The following is a 17,904-nucleotide window of genomic DNA, read 5'->3' as shown; positions in this document are numbered from 1 at the left end:
GTGAAATCACAAATTAAAAATTTATCTGTAAATATCCATAAATAAACTATTTAAGTGGTATTTATATTTTCTGATAGATTTAATTAGTTAGATGGTACCTACTTTTGTTCATATGTATCAGTTTAGTATCTGCTTTTAAAAATATGTTAATCTAGTTTTAACTTTTGTAAAAATGTCTTAATCAGGTCCCTTACAGAAATTTTTTTATTAAAGTCGTTAACTTAATTCATGACTTTTACCACTAAATTTTGATATGAATATTAATACTTAATTTTATAAGTCATTTCAAAAACTAATATCATTAATGGTGTTAATAATTTTTTGCTAAAAATAATCTAATTGAGGTATATTTTTAAAAGTTGAGACTCAATTAATAATTTTTTAAAAATAGATACCAAACTAACACGTCTAAATAAAAGTGAATATCATTCAACTAATTAAACATTGGTGATACTACCCATATATATAAATTAAAATTAAGAAAACAGTAGAATATGACAAGAGAAAAACAAGAACATAAATGCTTTACATACAATGGACGAATCCTTGCCGTGCCGAGATTCCTACCACAAATAGGCACACAATTTTTTTTTTCGGATAAATCAGTTAATTTTAATTTTCATCACGTTTTTAATTTGTTAATTTTAAAAGTTATAACTTTGCTTTAATTTTCAATTAAATTTTAAATCTAAACATATTTATTTAAAGTATCGTTAAGAAATTAATAAATTAATTGAAATGTAAAATAAAAACAAATACACGTGGATTTAGAGTTGAAGCAAAATTAAGAACTTTTTAAACATAAAATCTAAAATTTTAAAATTAACTTTTAGTAGAGTTGATCGTAACTTTGTATTGATTTAAATTACTCGGTCGTTCAACTATTTAGATTTTTTTAACCTGTCATTAAACTCACAACATTTAATTAGTTCTTATCATATAATTTTTGACCGAATCTTTAAAGATTTTAAAGTTGTCATAAATTATTAGTTCCTTACGATTTTAAAATACAAAAATTAATGTGGCAACTCTTTTAATTTTTCAGAAAGATTCAATCAGTATTTCTAATTTAGGAAATTATTTATTTTCGAAAAAATAGTCCATGATCATCTTAATGGTTAACCTTTTTTAGTATTTTTTTTATCGATTAAATTAAATGTCTTGTCAATATTCTTTTACATACAAACCCAAGTTGTCTGTTTTCTTATGTGTTGTTGTTTGCGTCGTATATCGTATGATTCTCGTTGTCTCGTAGTGATAATCGTAGGTATGGTGATAATCTCGTCATGGGAAAAAACGCAATACGCAACGCAACGCATCGTTTCTGTTACGGCATTCCTTACCTCACCCACCGCAACACCCAAACACCAAAACCCAACCACACTCTCTTCAACTCCTATATCCTCTCAAAAGCTTCAAACTTTCGCACACAAAACATCAAAAAGCTTAGCCCTACTTTTTTTCTTCTCTCAATTCATCACTTCTCTTTCTTGGTTTTCCCTTTTTTTAGGTGGGGATTAGGATAAGGGTCTTCATCTCAATTTTGATCACTTCTCTCTCTTTCTGTGACCCTCTTCAGTTTTTTTTCTCTCTCTCTCTCTCTCTCTTCTGTGCTTCAGCTTTCCACAAAGTAAAGGAGAAATGGCAATGATTCCGTACCAACTTTCCCGTTTACCTTACCACGATTCCCTCAAAGTACTTGAGGCTGATATACAGCACGCCAATGCTTTGTGAGTCTAATATTTCCCCCTCCCCTTTAAATTTTTTTCATCAATTTATCAACTTTCCTTTTGTATATGTATGTTTTGGGTACTGGGAAAGAAGTGGGTGTGTGGAGGCTCTTCTGGGTACTGTTGATTATCCCCTTCAATTGCTTTCAAGTTGGTTAATTTTATAAAAGGAACACGATCAAGTATAAATAGGGTCATTGAAATTTGTTGCTCATGATAGGAATTTGCTTGTCACTGGTGAATTTGATTGTGTATTTTTTTTTTTTTTTACTTTGCCCCCCTTCTGAATTTGAATTGTGTGTTATGCTGCCCTTTTCTAGGGCTGCTGCAATTCCCAGAGCCAAGGGTGGGACTGTTCTTCAAATGAAATTGGTTTACAATCAGTTGGCTCCTCTCTTCCTGTTATTTCTACAATGGATGGATTGTTCTTGTGCAGGCTTTCTCCATAGGTATCTCAACCTCTTCCACATAATTATATACAAGGTATCTATCTATCTATCTATCTCTTTATGTTGATCCTTTTATGTTTTACTGTTTTGGACACTTTGGTATATGATACCCATGTTTCATCTTTCATGTTTCATGTTTAATGTTTAATGTTTTTCTCTTGATGTTGTTGCTCTCATAATTTACCAAAGGTACACAATGATGGTAGATCAAACATGTCTACACATGGAAGGAAGGCTACAATTGGGGACTTTTATGGTGCGTGAATGTTTGACTTTAAAAAAGAAAAACCATTTATAATTTTTAATCTTTTTCTTTAATCAAAAGTATAATCCGTTTGTGGCTGTCATCCATTGGTGACTATTCCTCACATTATTTATGTTATCACAAATTGAACTTTCAGCCGTAATACTGCCATCTCTCCAAAGGCTTCATGGTAGTTTGGAGAAGTTGGAGGCTGTGGAAGAAGGAGAATCAAGCATAGAAGGTTCAAGTTATGGCAATAAGGTGATTGAAGCAACTGGGAGATTAACCAATATTGATTTGCAAAGAGAAGATGAATGTGGAATTTGCTTAGAGCCTTGCACCAAAATGGTTTTACCTGGTTGCTGTCATGCCATGTGTATCAAATGCTACCGCAAGTGGTAATCAAAATATTTGTTCATATCCATCATATCCCATATGATCAAGTTTCAATTTTTTATGCCATTTCCAATGGTTTATCATTTTTTTGAGGCTTGTGCTGGACTTGTTCAATTGCAGGAACAGAAAATCAGAGTCTTGTCCTTTTTGTCGTGGCAGCTTGAGGAGAGTTAATTCAGAGGATCTATGGGTGCTAACTTGTGACGATGATGTTGTTGATGCTGAAACAGTTTCTAAAGAGGATTTGTTGCGTTTTTATCTCTATATCAGCAAGCTGCCAAAAGATCACCCAGATGCACTTTTTCTAATGTATTATGAATACCTCATTTAATTTTCCATTGAATAAGAACAGAAAGAAAAAAATGTACAGATAGGAAATTCCGGAATACAAATGTGAATAGAGTCTGGTTGATAAAGAAAATACTCTGGTAATCTAATCACAGTTGTTCTGGTAAGAGATGTTTCTGGTTTTTTGGCCCAGAAAAACCATTCTTCTTACTACTGTGATATATCTCCATTGTAGACATTGTTCTTGCAATTAACATGTAATCCCTTGTATGAAGGATCCATAAAGTTAGACATTCTTGTATGTTACTTGTTGCCACAGACTGATTCTGTTCTGTGTGACTGTAATGTATGTTGGAAATGTCAACATTTGGAAAATCATCAAGATGAAAATATAAATGAGGGCAAAGTTTGTGTTAAGTTTCTCGAGAATTTGGAAGATTAGATTTTAGTTTTTATAATTTTTTATATATTTTTAGTTTCTCTGATTTCAAAATGGATTTCTCTAGTCGATTATTGTAGATGAAGAAAAGTTGTTAGAAGAGATAAAAATATATTAAAAATGGATAGAGGGAATCCCAAAGATATAAACTAAAATTTGATGATTATAGAAGAATACAGAAGTATTTTATTTATTAATTGAACGGTGTGAATCAGCCGAATGGATTTCTTTTATATAATTTTAAAAAAATTTAATTAAGTTTCAACTCTATTATAAATTTAGATATTTTTAACATAATGTCTATTAAATGTTTTTTTATTAGGTACTTAGAATTTTTATATTTTTTATTAGTATTTTTTGTTTAATTTAATTTTGTTATTTTAGTAATATAATTATTATTTTGTTTGGTCATCATGTCTTACTTATCCTACTTATTATTCAATATGAAGTTTTATCATTACTATAAAATAATATTATGACTCATAAATTTTATTCTTTTCATCGAAAAAACTTTGAATAACGAGGATAATTCTATCAAGGATCCGATTGAAAAAATATTATATATGATAACCTTGTTATTTTAATTAAAATTATTCTACACATTTCAATTAAAATAACAATTTTTTTCATGATTTTATATTAACTACATAATTTAATATTTATAACACTCACATCATTTAATTGACATAATTTCAGTATAAAAGTAAAAAGAAAAAAATTAATACATAATGGACAATTTTTTTCTTTTTATAACTCATTTAGAAGACCTAAATATGCTAAAGAGAAAGACTACTAACTAAATTCATTAAGCCTTCAAAATATAATATCGCAACTAAGTGCAAGTTTCAATTTCAACTTGGAGCCTACAACACACATTTATTTAGAAACTAATATTTTTTCTTTCATTATTTTGTATATTGAAATTTAGAAGCATGTACTAGAAATTAGGAAAATACATTATCCACCTTTATTAAGATAACCTAAACTGCCAGCATAGGTTGAGTTGTGGCATAATGACAAAGTACTATAACCGATAATATCTTTGATATTATGTCTGATTCATGAATTAATCATCTTTAAAAGCTTAAGCATTTAGGTGGGATAAAGTATGTGAATGCTTTTACATTTACATGTAGTGACGTGTGGTCTTTGAAATTTTCGTACACAAGTTTCAAATGTTGTGCATTGATACATATTTTTTTTTTTATAATTTTACCATATTTAATTTTAGTCGGTGGAAAGTGAAAAATACTATAATTTTTTGGTTAAATATGTTTTTAGTTCCTCAAATTTTAGTAAAATTTAAAATTAGTCTATCTTTAAAACTTTTGATCAATTTAATCTTTCATTTTTGAAAATGCATGAATTTAGTCATTTTAACCAAATTTTGTTAAATTTATCTGACATTTCAAACGCATTTCATTATAGTATTTGAATTGTTTACACCGTTTGATACATTTTCGCTTCGATGTTAACTCATATAATATAATAAAATGCGTTTAAAATGTCAAATAAACTTTAAAAAATTTAGTAAAAATGACTAAATCCACGTATTCTAAATATGAATGACTAAATTGGTATAGAATTTCGAAGAGAAATTAATTTCAAAATCATTAAAATTTGAGAGATCAAAAACATATTTAACCCACAACTTTTTATATAGACTTTTTATGCGAATTAGTTCCTTGATTTTCAAGGTTTCAAATTAATCTATATTTTAAAATGGTTGTAATAGAATTTATATGAATATGATAGGGAGGTTTACATCATAACTGAGTTTAAGTATAAACAAATTAGCCATCAAGTTTGATATATTTGACATGAGAGCTAACCCTATTATCATTATTATAATTAAAGGTGACTTAATATCTTATTATTGTATGATAGGATTGAATTATATTGTATGTTAATTGGTATTATTATATGCTAATTAATTTTCAAGAAGTATTGCATACCAGTCAATCCAATCCATTGAAAGCAGAGACAAGACCAGTTTCAAACAAAAAAAAAAAAACAGCAAAAAAAAATATTAAAATGGGAAAAAGTCAAAAGAAAATGTATAACAATAAATGTCAGGGGAACAAACACAGGCTTGGCCAACTGAACGATTGTTTAGTTTACATTTAAAATTAATGAACGTTATAGGTAGGGATGTATTGAATTTGGATTTTAAAAGAATTTGTTTTTATGAATATTATCAGTACCATTAGATAACTTTAAGAAAGAACTTGGAATTTTTTCTGGATTTGTTTATTTAGTTTTTTATTACAAATTTTGTTTAATTTAATTAACTTTATGTTATTGGTTAATTTAAGTATTTTTCATTAATTTTTTATTTCAAAAAAATATTTCTTAATTTAGTTATTATGAATTGATTTTGTTGTGAAATTGGGTAATGTTACTCGTATTGAAAAAGAAATTGGATATTTTTGATTAAATTTTTAAAACAATTTCGTTTCATTTAGTGTTTAAGCTTTTTATATCTTGTTAATTGAATAACCATTGTTAATAATGGGGTGAGATAAGTGTTTAATTTTTTAACTTTAAGCAAAACATTACGAATTTGTATATTTATAAAAAAGTAATATATATATATATATCTATATATATATATATATATATTAAATTAATACTTTAGCAAAATTTAGTTTAATCATGTGGAGATATGGAATAATAAAATTTGGTAAAATAAATTAAAATTTCAGTACTTTATTTATTTTTATTGTTTTAGATTGTAATATTTTATTTAAGGCTTTAAAATGAAACTCAGTTAAAAATTATGATATTTTTGGACAATTGATTAGTTTATTTAATAAAAATTAATTAATAATATTTAAACTTGAAACTTAATCAAACCGTCTTTTTATTTTCATATAAAAATCCATAAATAATAGTCAAACAATTAATATTTAATTTAAAAAAATAAAAATTAAACATTCAATAAAGTACATATATTTTAATAAAAACGGCTAAAAGCCAAATTTATAATTGTTTTAATTATTTTTATTTATTATTTAATCTCTTATCTTTCTATTAAAGTAAACAGATTTAGCAACTTTTTATTAAATAAATAATTAATTAGGATTAATTATTTAATCCCAACTAATTATTTATTTAATAAAAAAATAAAAATATTTAATTACTTTACTTAAATTATTAGTTCTTATAATTTTAATATTTTTTCCAAAAGATTCTTTTAAAACTTACAAATATACAATTTTCTTACAAATATCTTGTTACGTAAGTTCGTTGAAATGTAATTATTAAATCTTAGTTATAAAAAATATAGGTATAATTATTTATATTGTATTTAGTTTGGAGTTATGTATCAAATAATTAATTAATTTTAAAAAAGTGTCAATTACATCTAAATTTTTAAAAAAATATTTTAATTAGACGGAATTAACTAACGTCATTAATGACATGTCACGTGTTAATATATGATTCTTTTATTTTTTTTTATTTCTTTTAATTAAAAAAATGCTACCTATCAAATTTATGTGTATGACACGTGGTCATTGTTAGTGCACTTAAGAAAATGATATATTTTTTAAATGAAAAATTTTATGTATCTTAAAACAATCTTTAAAATCCCACCAACACGGGTAAATTATATTTTTGAAAAAAAAAATCATTAAAAACGGAAAAAAAATTATAGTTATTAGAAAATTACAAAGTGACGTATCAGGTCTTCCGAATCCAAATGATGTCGTTTCTGAGTACCAACGAAACAGGAGAGAAATGTCAACGACGAGTCTCACAACGTTGCCATTTACCACATACCAGTTTCAGGATCTGCAGTAGTACCAATTATAATCCAAAACTATAATAGTAACCAAATAAAAATTAATAAAATAAAATCTGCTTCTAAATTTTATTATTTTTCTTAGAATCCGAAATTCGTCGTCTTAACAGGTATGCATTTACAGTTTGATTGGCTTTCACTCTGCTATTTCAGGTTTTCCAAGTCAATTTCATTTTAGGGTTTCATATATCAAAATAAATGTTCAAGCTCATTTGCTGTTTGATTTAATCGTTTGAATTTGTATTTAATTGGTTTTATTTTTGTTTGAGTTATCGTTTGTGTATTTTTTTTTTTTTGTGTGAAGGGAATAGAAATTGCAGATCCGAATCTCGTTTGGGAGTGAGGAATTAGGAATTTGAATGTTGAGATGTCTGAGAATCACGTAGCGGAGCTGGTTTCGGAAGCGGATTCGGATTCAGGGGGTGGTGTGGGGCGCGACCAATCAAATGTGGATAGCGAACCAAACACTGGTACAAATCGAGACCAGGTACTTATTGGTTACCAATTGTTTATTACCCGAGTTACGAAAATTGGGCAATGCTGAATACTGATGGTTTTCGATTCATGTGAGTGAAGCAGGGAGAGCGTGTTGATATTGGGGAACCTGATGATGAAAAGTCCGCAGAGGATACTGCCAGGGATGACATGTTTGTTGATTGTCCCGATGAGTTAATCGGGCACAAGGATGACGAGGTTTCAACTGAGAAGAATGAAGATGACGGAACGGAGGAAAATGAAGTTATGCATCACCAGCAGAGACATTCTGTTGAAATGGGCAATGGAGTGGGGGAGCCTCACTCCCCAGACCAGCCGGAGAAAGCTGATGCTGAGAAAGAACGGACTTTGCAGGAATACCAGGTTTGTCGTTTGTATTAATTTGAGAGTGGTTTTAGCTAACACAGAATGAATTTTGATGTGAAGTACTCATTATTTCTTTTTTGAGTTGAGCAGGAAGAAAGACAAACTGTTACACAGGGAGTGCTTGATCTTCATTATCAGCTAAAGACTCTCACTGGCAAAGAGAATGGAACTGAAGTTGGAGATAGGGAAGTGAGTGAGTTTCCGTTGAGGGAGATGATAAAAGAATGTTTGGAATTTGTGAACACTGCTTCAGAAGACCGGTCAAACAGTGAAACCACTATAAGTAATCTTCGGGAACATCTGTCTACCAGGGACCGTGAGATAGAGGATCTTAATGCAAAGCTTGCTCAGTTAATGGTATCTAATGATAATTTTCAGGTTTCAGCTCAAGCTCAACTTGAAAAGGATCGTTTTGTTGAGAATTTAATGGATAAGATGATATCCTCTCTTGCAACAGTTGTCACTCAAGAACAAGTATTGGATGATTCTATTAGTGGGAAAATAGTTTATATTGAAGAAGGCACTATGCATTTAATTGGAAAGTATAATCAGATTCTTTCTGAAATTTATCAACTTGGGCAATCTTTCTCCGAGGTAGGCTTGGATTCTAAAGAGCAGCAATATGGGAACATACTTGCTGGTGCTCATGGTGGGTTACTGGAGCTCAAAAGAAAGGAAACAGAATTGGTTGAAAAACTGGCTCAGTTAGAAGATGAAAACCGGAAATTGGTTGATGAGCTTGATAAGGAAAAGGTGATGATAGGTACATTGAATACTGAGCTAGGAAATTTGAAAATAGAACTTGAGCAGGAAAAGGTTAAATGTGCTAATACGAAAGAAAAGCTTAGTATGGCTGTTACCAAAGGAAAGGCATTGGTACAACAGCGAGATTCATTAAAGAAGTCTCTGGCTGATAAATCCAGCGAGCTTGAGAAATGTTTGCTTGAATTGGAAGAGAAGTCAGTCGCTCTCCAAGCTGCTGAGGTTGCTAAGGAAGAGTTGACCCATAGTGAAAATATGGTCGCGTCCCTACAGAACTCATTATTAGAAAAGAATGCAATTCTGGATCAAGTGGAAGAAATCTTGTCTTCTGAATCTGATGATCCTGGGATGTTTGATGTGCCAGAGAAACTCAGATGGCTTGCGGATGAGAGAAGTACACTGAAGGAAGCCTTCATAGAGTTATGCAAATTGAAGGAATCTCTATCTCTAGTGGATATACCAGAGCCTGTTTCATCATATGATTTGGAATCACAAATGAATTGGATTGTGGATTCTTGTCTTAGGGCCCGGGAGATCATGGAAACTCTACAGGAAGAAAATTCTACAATCATGGAAACATCCCGTTACAATATTGATCAGTTGAGTATTACTCTTCTGCTGGAATTGCAGGAAAAATATTACCTTCTGTCAGAATTAACTGATTTGAAGTTCAAATATGATGAGCTTTTTGGCAAGAACTGTCAGATTACTTTGGAGAAGGATCAGATAGTCAATATGTTAGTTGATCTTTGTGGCCTGAACAAGGATGATGAAGGGATTGACTATTCCAACACTTCTGTGATCATCGACTTATGCTTTCAAATTCTAAAAGGGCAGAGTGGTCCCTTCTCTAGAGCATCTAAGATTGATGCTGAGTTGTTTGAAAGCATGCAAAGTCTCTTGTACGTTAGAGACCAAGGTTTAATACTCTATGAAGATATACTGGAAGAGGAGATGCTAATTAGATCAAGTACAAATAAGCTTTCTGAAGAACTAAAAGTGGCATCTAAGGAAATTATAATTCTGAAAGAAGAAAGGAGTTCTCTGCTGCAAGATCTTGATCGATCAGAGGAGAAGACTGCCATGATTAGGGATAAGTTGTCCATGGCAGTTAAGAAGGGAAAGGGGCTGGTTCAGGATAGGGACAATCTAAAAGGTCTTCTAAATGAAAGGAACGCAGAGATTGAGCAGTTGAAGGCTGATTTGCAGAAGCAAGAATCTGCTGTTTCTGAATACAGGGATGAGATCAACCGATTGTCCAGTGATTTGGAAGGCATCCCAAAGCTGCAGGCTGATCTTCTGGAAATGGAAAGGGAGAGGAATCAGTTAGAACAATTCTTAACGGAGAGCAATAACATGTTACAGAAAGTGATGGAGTGTATTGACGGTATCATTCTTCCGGTTGAGGCTGTTTTTGATGAACCAATAGAAAAGGTGAAGTGGCTTGCTGGTTATGTCAGTGAATGCCAAGATGCCAAGGTACACATAGAGCAAGAGTTGCGGTTAGTGAAGGAGAATGCCAGTATACTTGAAATTAAAGTAGCTGAATCCCAAGCCACTGTAAAATCCCTTGAACGGGAATTATCATCTTCGAATGACAGTGTTTCTCAACTGGCTGAAGAGAAAACAGAATTAGAACATCAGAATGGAAAAATGGAAGAAGAGTTACAGAAAGTTAAAGATAAAGTTGCTGAGGTTTTCAGTACCAATAAGTCACTCGAAGATGCCTTATCAGAAGCAGAAAAAGATATTTCTATTCTTTCCACAGAGAAAGAGCAAGCTCAAGCTAGCAGAGTTGCTGTTGAAAGAGAGTTAGAGAGTTTTAAAGATGAAGCTGCCAGTCAAGCAAGCAAACTGGAAGAGGCCAGCGGGATCATAAAGGATCTGGAAGATAAACTACATCAGGTTGAGGGTACTAAGAAGTCACTTGAAGATGCGTTATCAGAAGCAGAAAAAGATATTTCTATTCTTTCCACAGAGAAAGAGCAAGCTCAAGCTAGCAGAGTTGCTGTTGAAAGAGAGTTAGAGAGTTTTAAAGATGAAGCTGCCAGTCAAGCAAGCAAACTGGCAGAGGCCAGCAGGATCATAAAGGATCTGGAAGATAAACTACATCAGGTTGAGGGTACTAAGAAGTCACTTGAAGATGCGTTATCACAAGCAGAAAAAGATATTTCTATTCTTTCCGAAGAAAAAGAGCAGGCTCAAGTTAGCAGAGTAGCTGCAGAGAGAGTGTTAGAAAGTTTTAATGATGAAGCAGCCAGTCAAACTAGCAAACTGACAGAGGCCAGCAGGACCATAAAGGATCTAGAAGATAAACTATATCAGGTTCAGGATACTAATAAGTCACTTGAAGAGGCGTTATCAAAAGCAGCAAAGGATATTTCTATTCTTTCCGAAGAAAAAGAGCAGGCTCAAGTTAGCAGAGTAGCTGCAGAGAGAGTGTTAGAAAGTTTTAATGATGAAGCAGCCAGTCAAACTAGCAAACTGACAGAGGCCAGCAGGACCATAAAGGATCTAGAAGATAAACTATATCAGGTTCAGGATACTAATAAGTCACTTGAAGAGGCGTTATCAAAAGCAGCAAAGGATATTTCTATTCTTTCCGAAGAAAAAGAGCAGGCTCAAGTTAGCAGAGTAGCTGCAGAGAGAGTGTTAGAAAGTTTTAATGATGAAGCAGCCAGTCAAACTAGCAAACTGACAGAGGCCAGCAGGACCATAAAGGATCTAGAAGATAAACTATATCAGATTCAGGATACTAATAAGTCACTTGAAGAGGCGTTATCACAAGCAGCAAAAGATATTTCTATTCTTTCTGAAGAAAAAGAGCAGGCTCAAGTTAGCAGAGTAGCTGCAGAGAGAGTGTTAGAGAGTTTTAAAGATGAAGCAGCCAGTCAAACTACCAAACTGGCACAGGCTAGCAGGACAATAAAGGATCTAGAAGATAGACTATCTGAGGTTGAGGGTAATGTCAATTTATTGACTGAAAAGTATAATGCTGATCAAGTTGTCAAGACTGAGACAGAAAATGAATTGAAGAAGCTGCAAGATGAAGCTGCAAATCATGCCAACAATTTGGTAGGTGCCTCTGAAACTATAAAATCACTGGAGGATGCATTATCAAAGGCACAAGATAATGTTTCCGCCTTAGAAAATTCAAATAAAATTGCAAAGCAAGAGATATCTTCACTCAGTTTGAAGTTAAATTCATGCATGGACGAGTTAGCTGGAAAGAATGGCAACTTAGAAAACAGGTCCTTAAAGCTCATTGGACTCCTTAATGATCTTCAGGTGCTCATGAAAGATACTACACTATTTCCCAGAATAAAACAATTCTTTGAGAGGAAATATGAGACCCTGAAGAATATGAATCTCGTTGTCAACAAAATTAGAGATAATGTTGCCTTGACTGCAAAGGACACAAAAGGACAGCTAGTGATGGAGGTAGTATTGTTACCACCCTCTTTTGGTTGTTATTGTTTTCTCCTATTCCGTTCGTTGAATGCTTAATTAACCTGTTAATGCGCGCCATCCAAGCCTTCTCATCAGTAACATATATGTGTCCACATATAATTGAAAAAAAATTAATGGTGATCAATGCATGATATGAGTATTGATTAGAAAATTACACAGGGCTTTTGATGTCAACTGTGCTGTTTCGAATCTTTTCTTTCTGTCAAATCATTCTGTGTGTGTGTGTGTGTCTATTGTTGTTTTTGTTCTGTTAGTATGTTTTTGTCTATATTTCTTTCTAAATGTGTTGTTTGCTCCAGGAAAATACACTTTTGAGAAAAACATTCTTGGATGGTCCTCAAAATTTTGAAGTTGAACTGGACAACACAGAGATTGATGGTGCTGATATTGACACCATAATCTTATCATTTGGAAAGATTGTGAAAGCATTTGAGTTGAGCTACAAACACATTGCAGATAAGTTTGATGAATTTTCAGATTCTATGGATGAGTTTATTTCTCCTCTCCATGAAAAACTGTTGGAAACTGAGACCATCTCGGAGACTATTGTCCAGAACATGGAAAGTATGAAAGAAGAAGCAAATACCATGAAAAAGTTGAAAGAAGAACAGGAAAATATTATTGCCACTTTACAAAACAATATCAGTGTTTTGCTATCTGCATGCACTGATTCTACCATTGCACTTGAGAGTGAAGTTGACAAGAATCTTGGGCTACTAGACTCCATCCCTGAGGTTGAAAAGTTAAACCTTGAAGCAGGTGTGCAAGCAGATCATCATAAGAACAGTAAATACGTGGAGGCCACACATAAGTTGTTTAGTACTTCTAGAAAAGCTCAAGCTTTGATCAGACAGTTTGAATGTAGAAGTGAGCAGTTAGGTGCAACAATTGAAGATTTACAGAATAAATTGAAAGAAGCAACAGTTGCTTTTGAATTAGTCACAGGTGATAGAGACTTAAATAAAAGCAGAGTTTCGCTGCTGGAATCTGATATTCAATCACTCCAAAGTGCTTGCAGTGAGCTTAAGGATAAGTTAGAGAGTTATCATGCCTTAGAAGAACAATTGAAAGAAAAGGAGGCTGACATTTCATCGATGCGCAATGCTTTGTTGGCAAAAGAAGGTAAAGAAATTTGATATGTTTCTTGACTTAACCATATTGGATTTTATTTGATTTCATATATTGATTTAATTTCAAATCTTACATTTTCCATTGGCAGAAACCCCCCTCCTTACATCATCTCAAATGAGGGATCTCTTTGACAAGATAGATAAGATCAAAATCCCTATTGTAGAGTCTGAAGATGACTTGGAGCTACCTACTTCAGACCCTATGAAAAAACTCTCTTACATTATTGATAGTATTACTAGGTTGCATAATCAATTAAACTCTATGTCTCATGATAAAGAAAAGCTGCAGTCAATCCTTGAAATAAAGGATCTTGATATTAAGGATATGAAGGAGGAAGTTAAACAACTCAGTAGAAACTGTGAAGATGCAAAAATGCTCAAGAATGAATTGTCTGAGCTCACTTATGTATTAGAAAAAATTATGGATATTTTGGGAGCTGGTGAAGGGGTTGTAAATAGGAAATCCAAGGGTTTGAAGGAATTAATACCAGCATTGGAAAAACGTATTGTTGCCATTCGTTCAGAATCTGATGATTCAAAATCCAAGGCCCAAGAACTTGATATTAAATTAGTTGGAAGTCAGAAGGTTATTGATGAATTAAAAACCAAGGTTAAACTACTTGAAGATTCACTTCAAGATAGGACTTCTCAGCCAAACATTGTCCAGGACAGGAGCATATATGAAGCATCCTCATTACCTACTGGGTCTGAGATAACTGAAGTTGAAGAGGTGATCAATTTTAACTTTGTTTTCTAAGCTTATAGTTCTTACATAATGTGATATTTGAAGTGGATCTGCAGGGATATTTAAGTTCAAATGTTTCAACTATTCATTAGAAAAATATTCTGTGATTCTTTTCGTGACATAATATTGATGGTTTAATGTGTCATTAGTTAACACCTGTCTTTGTCTTTCTGAATTGATCCTGAAATATGAAAAATGGACATGTCTATCTACCGTTGCCTTATTCCTTCACACATATATTGGATATTCATTTGATTTCTGACTGACCATGTCTTTCTTTTTCTTTTATCAATTCATTTATATTATGATGCATTCTCGAATTATGTGTTAAAGTGATTAAGGGAAATGCGTGTTAAGTGTATGCTTCTTTACACAGGGTTCATCACGTGGCAAGAAAGCAATATCACCGGTCTCATCAGCTGCTCATGTGCGGAATATGCGAAAAGGATCTAATGACCATCTTGCACTTGATATTAGTACGGAGTCTGATAATTTGATTAATAGAGTGGATACGGATGAGGATAAAGGTAATTATGAGCTTCTCATTATTGTGAATTTCTTGATTTGAAAATTTGACGACTTAATTCTAGGTTACTTTGCAGGTCGCGTATTCAAGTCTTTAAACACTTCTGGATTTGTACCAAAACATGGAAAGCTCATTGCAGATCGTATTGATGGACTCTGGTAAAATTGCTATTTTCTTTTACTTTTTTAAACCAATGGTAAACGAAGAGTGTTTAAAATTGCCTGTTTTTTAACATGAAAGAATCGTAGAATTTACATGGTAAAATGGATGGCCGTAAGTTGAAAGCAGAAGACCTAAAATTTTAAAGATGATATTTTTGCGTAGAATCTCAAAAAAACTATCCTGGGTTGAGAAAGACCAGCCAGAGGATGCTAAAGATCTATGGTTTGGAGAGCGTTACTAAACTGTTAAAATGATTTCATTCCATAGGAAAAATTTTTAAGGCTACATATATTTGGAATTATTTAGGAAAAAACAAAGTTATCTTTCTCCTAGTATCAAATTCAAATCACCATACACCATGACATTTTCTTTGGAAAAAAGGGACTAAAGATTTGTTCACAAACTCTATTTTATTAATGAAGGTAAATAGGCCCTGAATAATTGGAATTGATTTATTGGCGTTGTTTAGTTTGTTTAATGATAAAACTGCTAAAACCGCTTAACAAGACACCTATATGTGTTTAGTGGCACTGTGGTAACTACTTTTAAATAAAACCATTAAATAATTGGGTAAATTCCGATCTCTATTATATCAATGCCAATAGTTCCTTTTAATTGAACTTAAATACATTAAATGGAAGCATTTTCAGAAATACAAATTCAAAGAATAAACATTAGTTTTACTGTTGCAAATTTCCATTTATTTTGAATTCTATCAAAAAAGAGGAATTTGATTTCCCTATGCAGGGTATCTGGTGGTCGAGTTCTCATGAGTCGTCCTAGAGCAAGATTAGGAGTTGTTGGTTATTTGCTTATCTTGCATATCTGGCTGCTGGGAACCATCTTGTAGAAAAGTTGACATCAAACCTACCTGGACTGCTCAACATTGGATCTCCGGCGTCTGCAAATTGTATTATAGATATAAAGTTGTCTCTTTTTATTTTTTCTTTTTATTCTTAATGAAGCCTAACCCGTTTTACTCATATCTCGTCAAATCCTTTATTTGTTCTCTGGAGTCACATTTTAGGGATTCAGAGATTCTGGTCTTCAATGTTTGGGCTCATATTTTGACAGTTTTTTTTTTTTTTATTTTCAAAATCGAAGCCCCTTCATTGTATTGACCTACAATTGTTTCAGTATCATAGTATGTGGTGGGTAGAAAGTAGGTAGATGATTTTTTTTTTGCATGCCAATGTAATAAAACTGTAGAAAGATTTTAAGGGTGATTCATTTATACAGTGACCATTTGAAGGATAGCTCTTCTCTCTCTTTATCGAGGAAAGCTTGTATATGTGATTTTGTATGTTTTCATTGTTTTACTGTTTAATACTTTATGTTCTATCATTATTTTGAGTTTTTTTTAATTGTTTTTCAATTTCTTAGCTTCAATTTAGTATATGTTTGTAAAGAATTCAATGTTTTTCTTTTTGCCAATGTTTTTTAATTGCTTAATTGAAGAAGTCAACGTACCCCTGATTTGGTTCCATCATTTCTATACGTATAACTATTACCTTACACCTACCACTCATTCTGACATTGTCTCCTTTGGTCTATATTGTCCGGAAACGGAAATGACATGGATTGGACAAGTTGGACAAGAAGATATGACTAAATTAAAAAAATAGGACATAAAACATGATGTGTATATATATTTTAAGTTTAAAATTGTCAATTAACACATTGTCAACTAACACAAAAATGAATCTAATCTATCTATCTAATATCCAATATGCAAAGTGATAATATAAGATTTATTTTTTATTTTAATCGTTAAAATCATGTCAAAGATAAAAAAATATATTTTAAATTAAACATAGTATATCTTATAAATATTGTAATATCGTATAAGTATCGGTGACTGTCTGATAAATACACAAAACTCAACATTTATGAAAAGTGTGAGAGCATCATCCTTTGGTGCATTCCCTTCACAAACTACCACATCCTTTCACCTCTCCACGGAAATGAAGAAAATAAGGATAAGCATGGCACCTGTCTGTTTAAATTTAGCATACAATTAATGAAAATGATTGTGAGAATTTATGACTTTCTCTGCCTCTTCTAGTGTCCTCTCTTTGTGATAATTATGTTGAGTGAATGATATGTAGTACACTTCATTTTTAAAACCCTGGAATATGTTTGGATTTTGATCATTATCTGGGTTGGATTGTGAGCATTCAAAGAAGTACACTTGTATTTTGATATTTTTTTTATTATCATTTGATATTATCTTTAATTATTATTTATTTTTCTTTTTTTAAAGAAAGTTAATTTTTATTAAAATTATTTTATCTTTATAAAAATCGTCAAATACATTTAAATAAACTTTTCCTTTAAAAAATAAATATGGTAAATTACCTACCAGTCCTTTCCTTTGTTTTCATTTTTCTCTCCATACAAATTTTGGGCTGAAACAAAATTATAATCTGTTTAATCTTCAACGACTGTAATGCAACGCAAATTTCTTCTTGCACCCCATCGTTACGGAATTTATTTTCCAAAACACATAATTTCCTCTTTTGGAAATTTTGATGGGTGCAGGTTGAGGTGTTAAAATGGGTTGGAACCTATGAGCCAACCTGCTCACCACGGGTTTGGGCCGGATTGGGTTAATTTTTTTTACAAATTTCAATACGGGTTAATTTTTGACCCGACTCATCTAGAATCCGACTCACCTGGGTTGAACCTGTAGTGAGCCGGGTTGGTGAACCAATCCGCAGATAAAAGGGTTACACAAGTATTTTTATTAAGTTGAGCTTTACATATGGATCATGTTAAGCTGCCTTTTTTAGCCAACACATAATTAATTTGTATTTTTTTTATTTTGATTTGTATTTAGATTGTATTAAAGTTTATTTAGATTTTAATTAGAATTACAATTTAGTTTTGACTGAAA

General features: G+C 31.9%; 2 protein-coding genes across 6 annotated transcripts; both read left to right on the top strand.

The window, feature by feature from the left end:
• The first annotated feature begins 1,339 nt into the window (after positions 1–1,339).
• On the top strand, positions 1,340–3,524 carry LOC114183469 (E3 ubiquitin-protein ligase AIRP2-like). Of its 2 annotated transcripts, none has more exons than XM_028070531.1 (5): positions 1,340–1,730; positions 2,051–2,213; positions 2,369–2,435; positions 2,581–2,821; positions 2,940–3,524. In XM_028070531.1, exons 1-5 carry the CDS (start codon positions 1,642–1,644, stop codon positions 3,148–3,150), a joined length of 771 nt encoding a protein of 256 aa, XP_027926332.1. In that variant the 5' UTR covers positions 1,340–1,641; the 3' UTR covers positions 3,151–3,524. The 2 variants fall into 2 exon arrangements, with proteins under 2 accessions (XP_027926332.1, XP_027926412.1); XM_028070611.1 differs by having other exon boundaries at positions 1,342–1,730; positions 2,167–2,213.
• Positions 3,525–7,252: 3,728 nt separating this feature from the next.
• LOC114191601 (restin homolog) lies at positions 7,253–16,327 on the top strand. Of its 4 annotated transcripts, none has more exons than XM_028080896.1 (9): positions 7,253–7,461; positions 7,656–7,838; positions 7,931–8,209; positions 8,303–12,415; positions 12,745–13,567; positions 13,665–14,305; positions 14,697–14,847; positions 14,923–15,004; positions 15,756–16,327. In XM_028080896.1, the coding sequence occupies exons 2-9, from the start codon at positions 7,719–7,721 to the stop codon at positions 15,856–15,858; spliced, it is 6,312 nt and encodes a 2,103-aa protein (XP_027936697.1). In that variant the 5' UTR covers positions 7,253–7,461; positions 7,656–7,718; the 3' UTR covers positions 15,859–16,327. The 4 variants fall into 4 exon arrangements, with proteins under 4 accessions (XP_027936697.1, XP_027936677.1, XP_027936705.1 ...); XM_028080876.1 differs by having other exon boundaries at positions 7,928–8,209; XM_028080904.1 differs by lacking the exon at positions 7,253–7,461 and adding an exon at positions 7,475–7,504.
• The last annotated feature ends 1,577 nt before the right edge of the window (positions 16,328–17,904 follow it).

The sequence above is a fragment of the Vigna unguiculata genome, chromosome 1, assembly GCF_004118075.2.
Source record: "Vigna unguiculata cultivar IT97K-499-35 chromosome 1, ASM411807v1, whole genome shotgun sequence".
NCBI classification, from domain to species: domain Eukaryota; kingdom Viridiplantae; phylum Streptophyta; class Magnoliopsida; order Fabales; family Fabaceae; genus Vigna; species Vigna unguiculata.
Note: the sequence above shows the minus strand (reverse complement) of the source record. Positions and strands in the feature narration are given on the sequence as shown.

Excerpts from the sequence above, each read along its gene's own strand:
- LOC114183469 (XM_028070531.1), top strand. The coding sequence starts at position 1,642 with ATGGCAATGATTCCGTACCAACTTTCCCGTTTACCTTACCACGATTCC. Across the intron at positions 2,214-2,368 it reads TCCACATAATTATATACAAG|GTACACAATGATGGTAGATC; the intron begins GTATCTATCTAT and ends AATTTACCAAAG. Across the intron at positions 2,436-2,580 it reads TACAATTGGGGACTTTTATG|CCGTAATACTGCCATCTCTC; the intron begins GTGCGTGAATGT and ends TTGAACTTTCAG.
- LOC114191601 (XM_028080876.1), top strand. The coding sequence starts at position 7,719 with ATGTCTGAGAATCACGTAGCGGAGCTGGTTTCGGAAGCGGATTCGGAT. Across the intron at positions 13,568-13,664 it reads TGCTTTGTTGGCAAAAGAAG|AAACCCCCCTCCTTACATCA; the intron begins GTAAAGAAATTT and ends TTCCATTGGCAG. Across the intron at positions 14,848-14,922 it reads GGATACGGATGAGGATAAAG|GTCGCGTATTCAAGTCTTTA; the intron begins GTAATTATGAGC and ends GTTACTTTGCAG.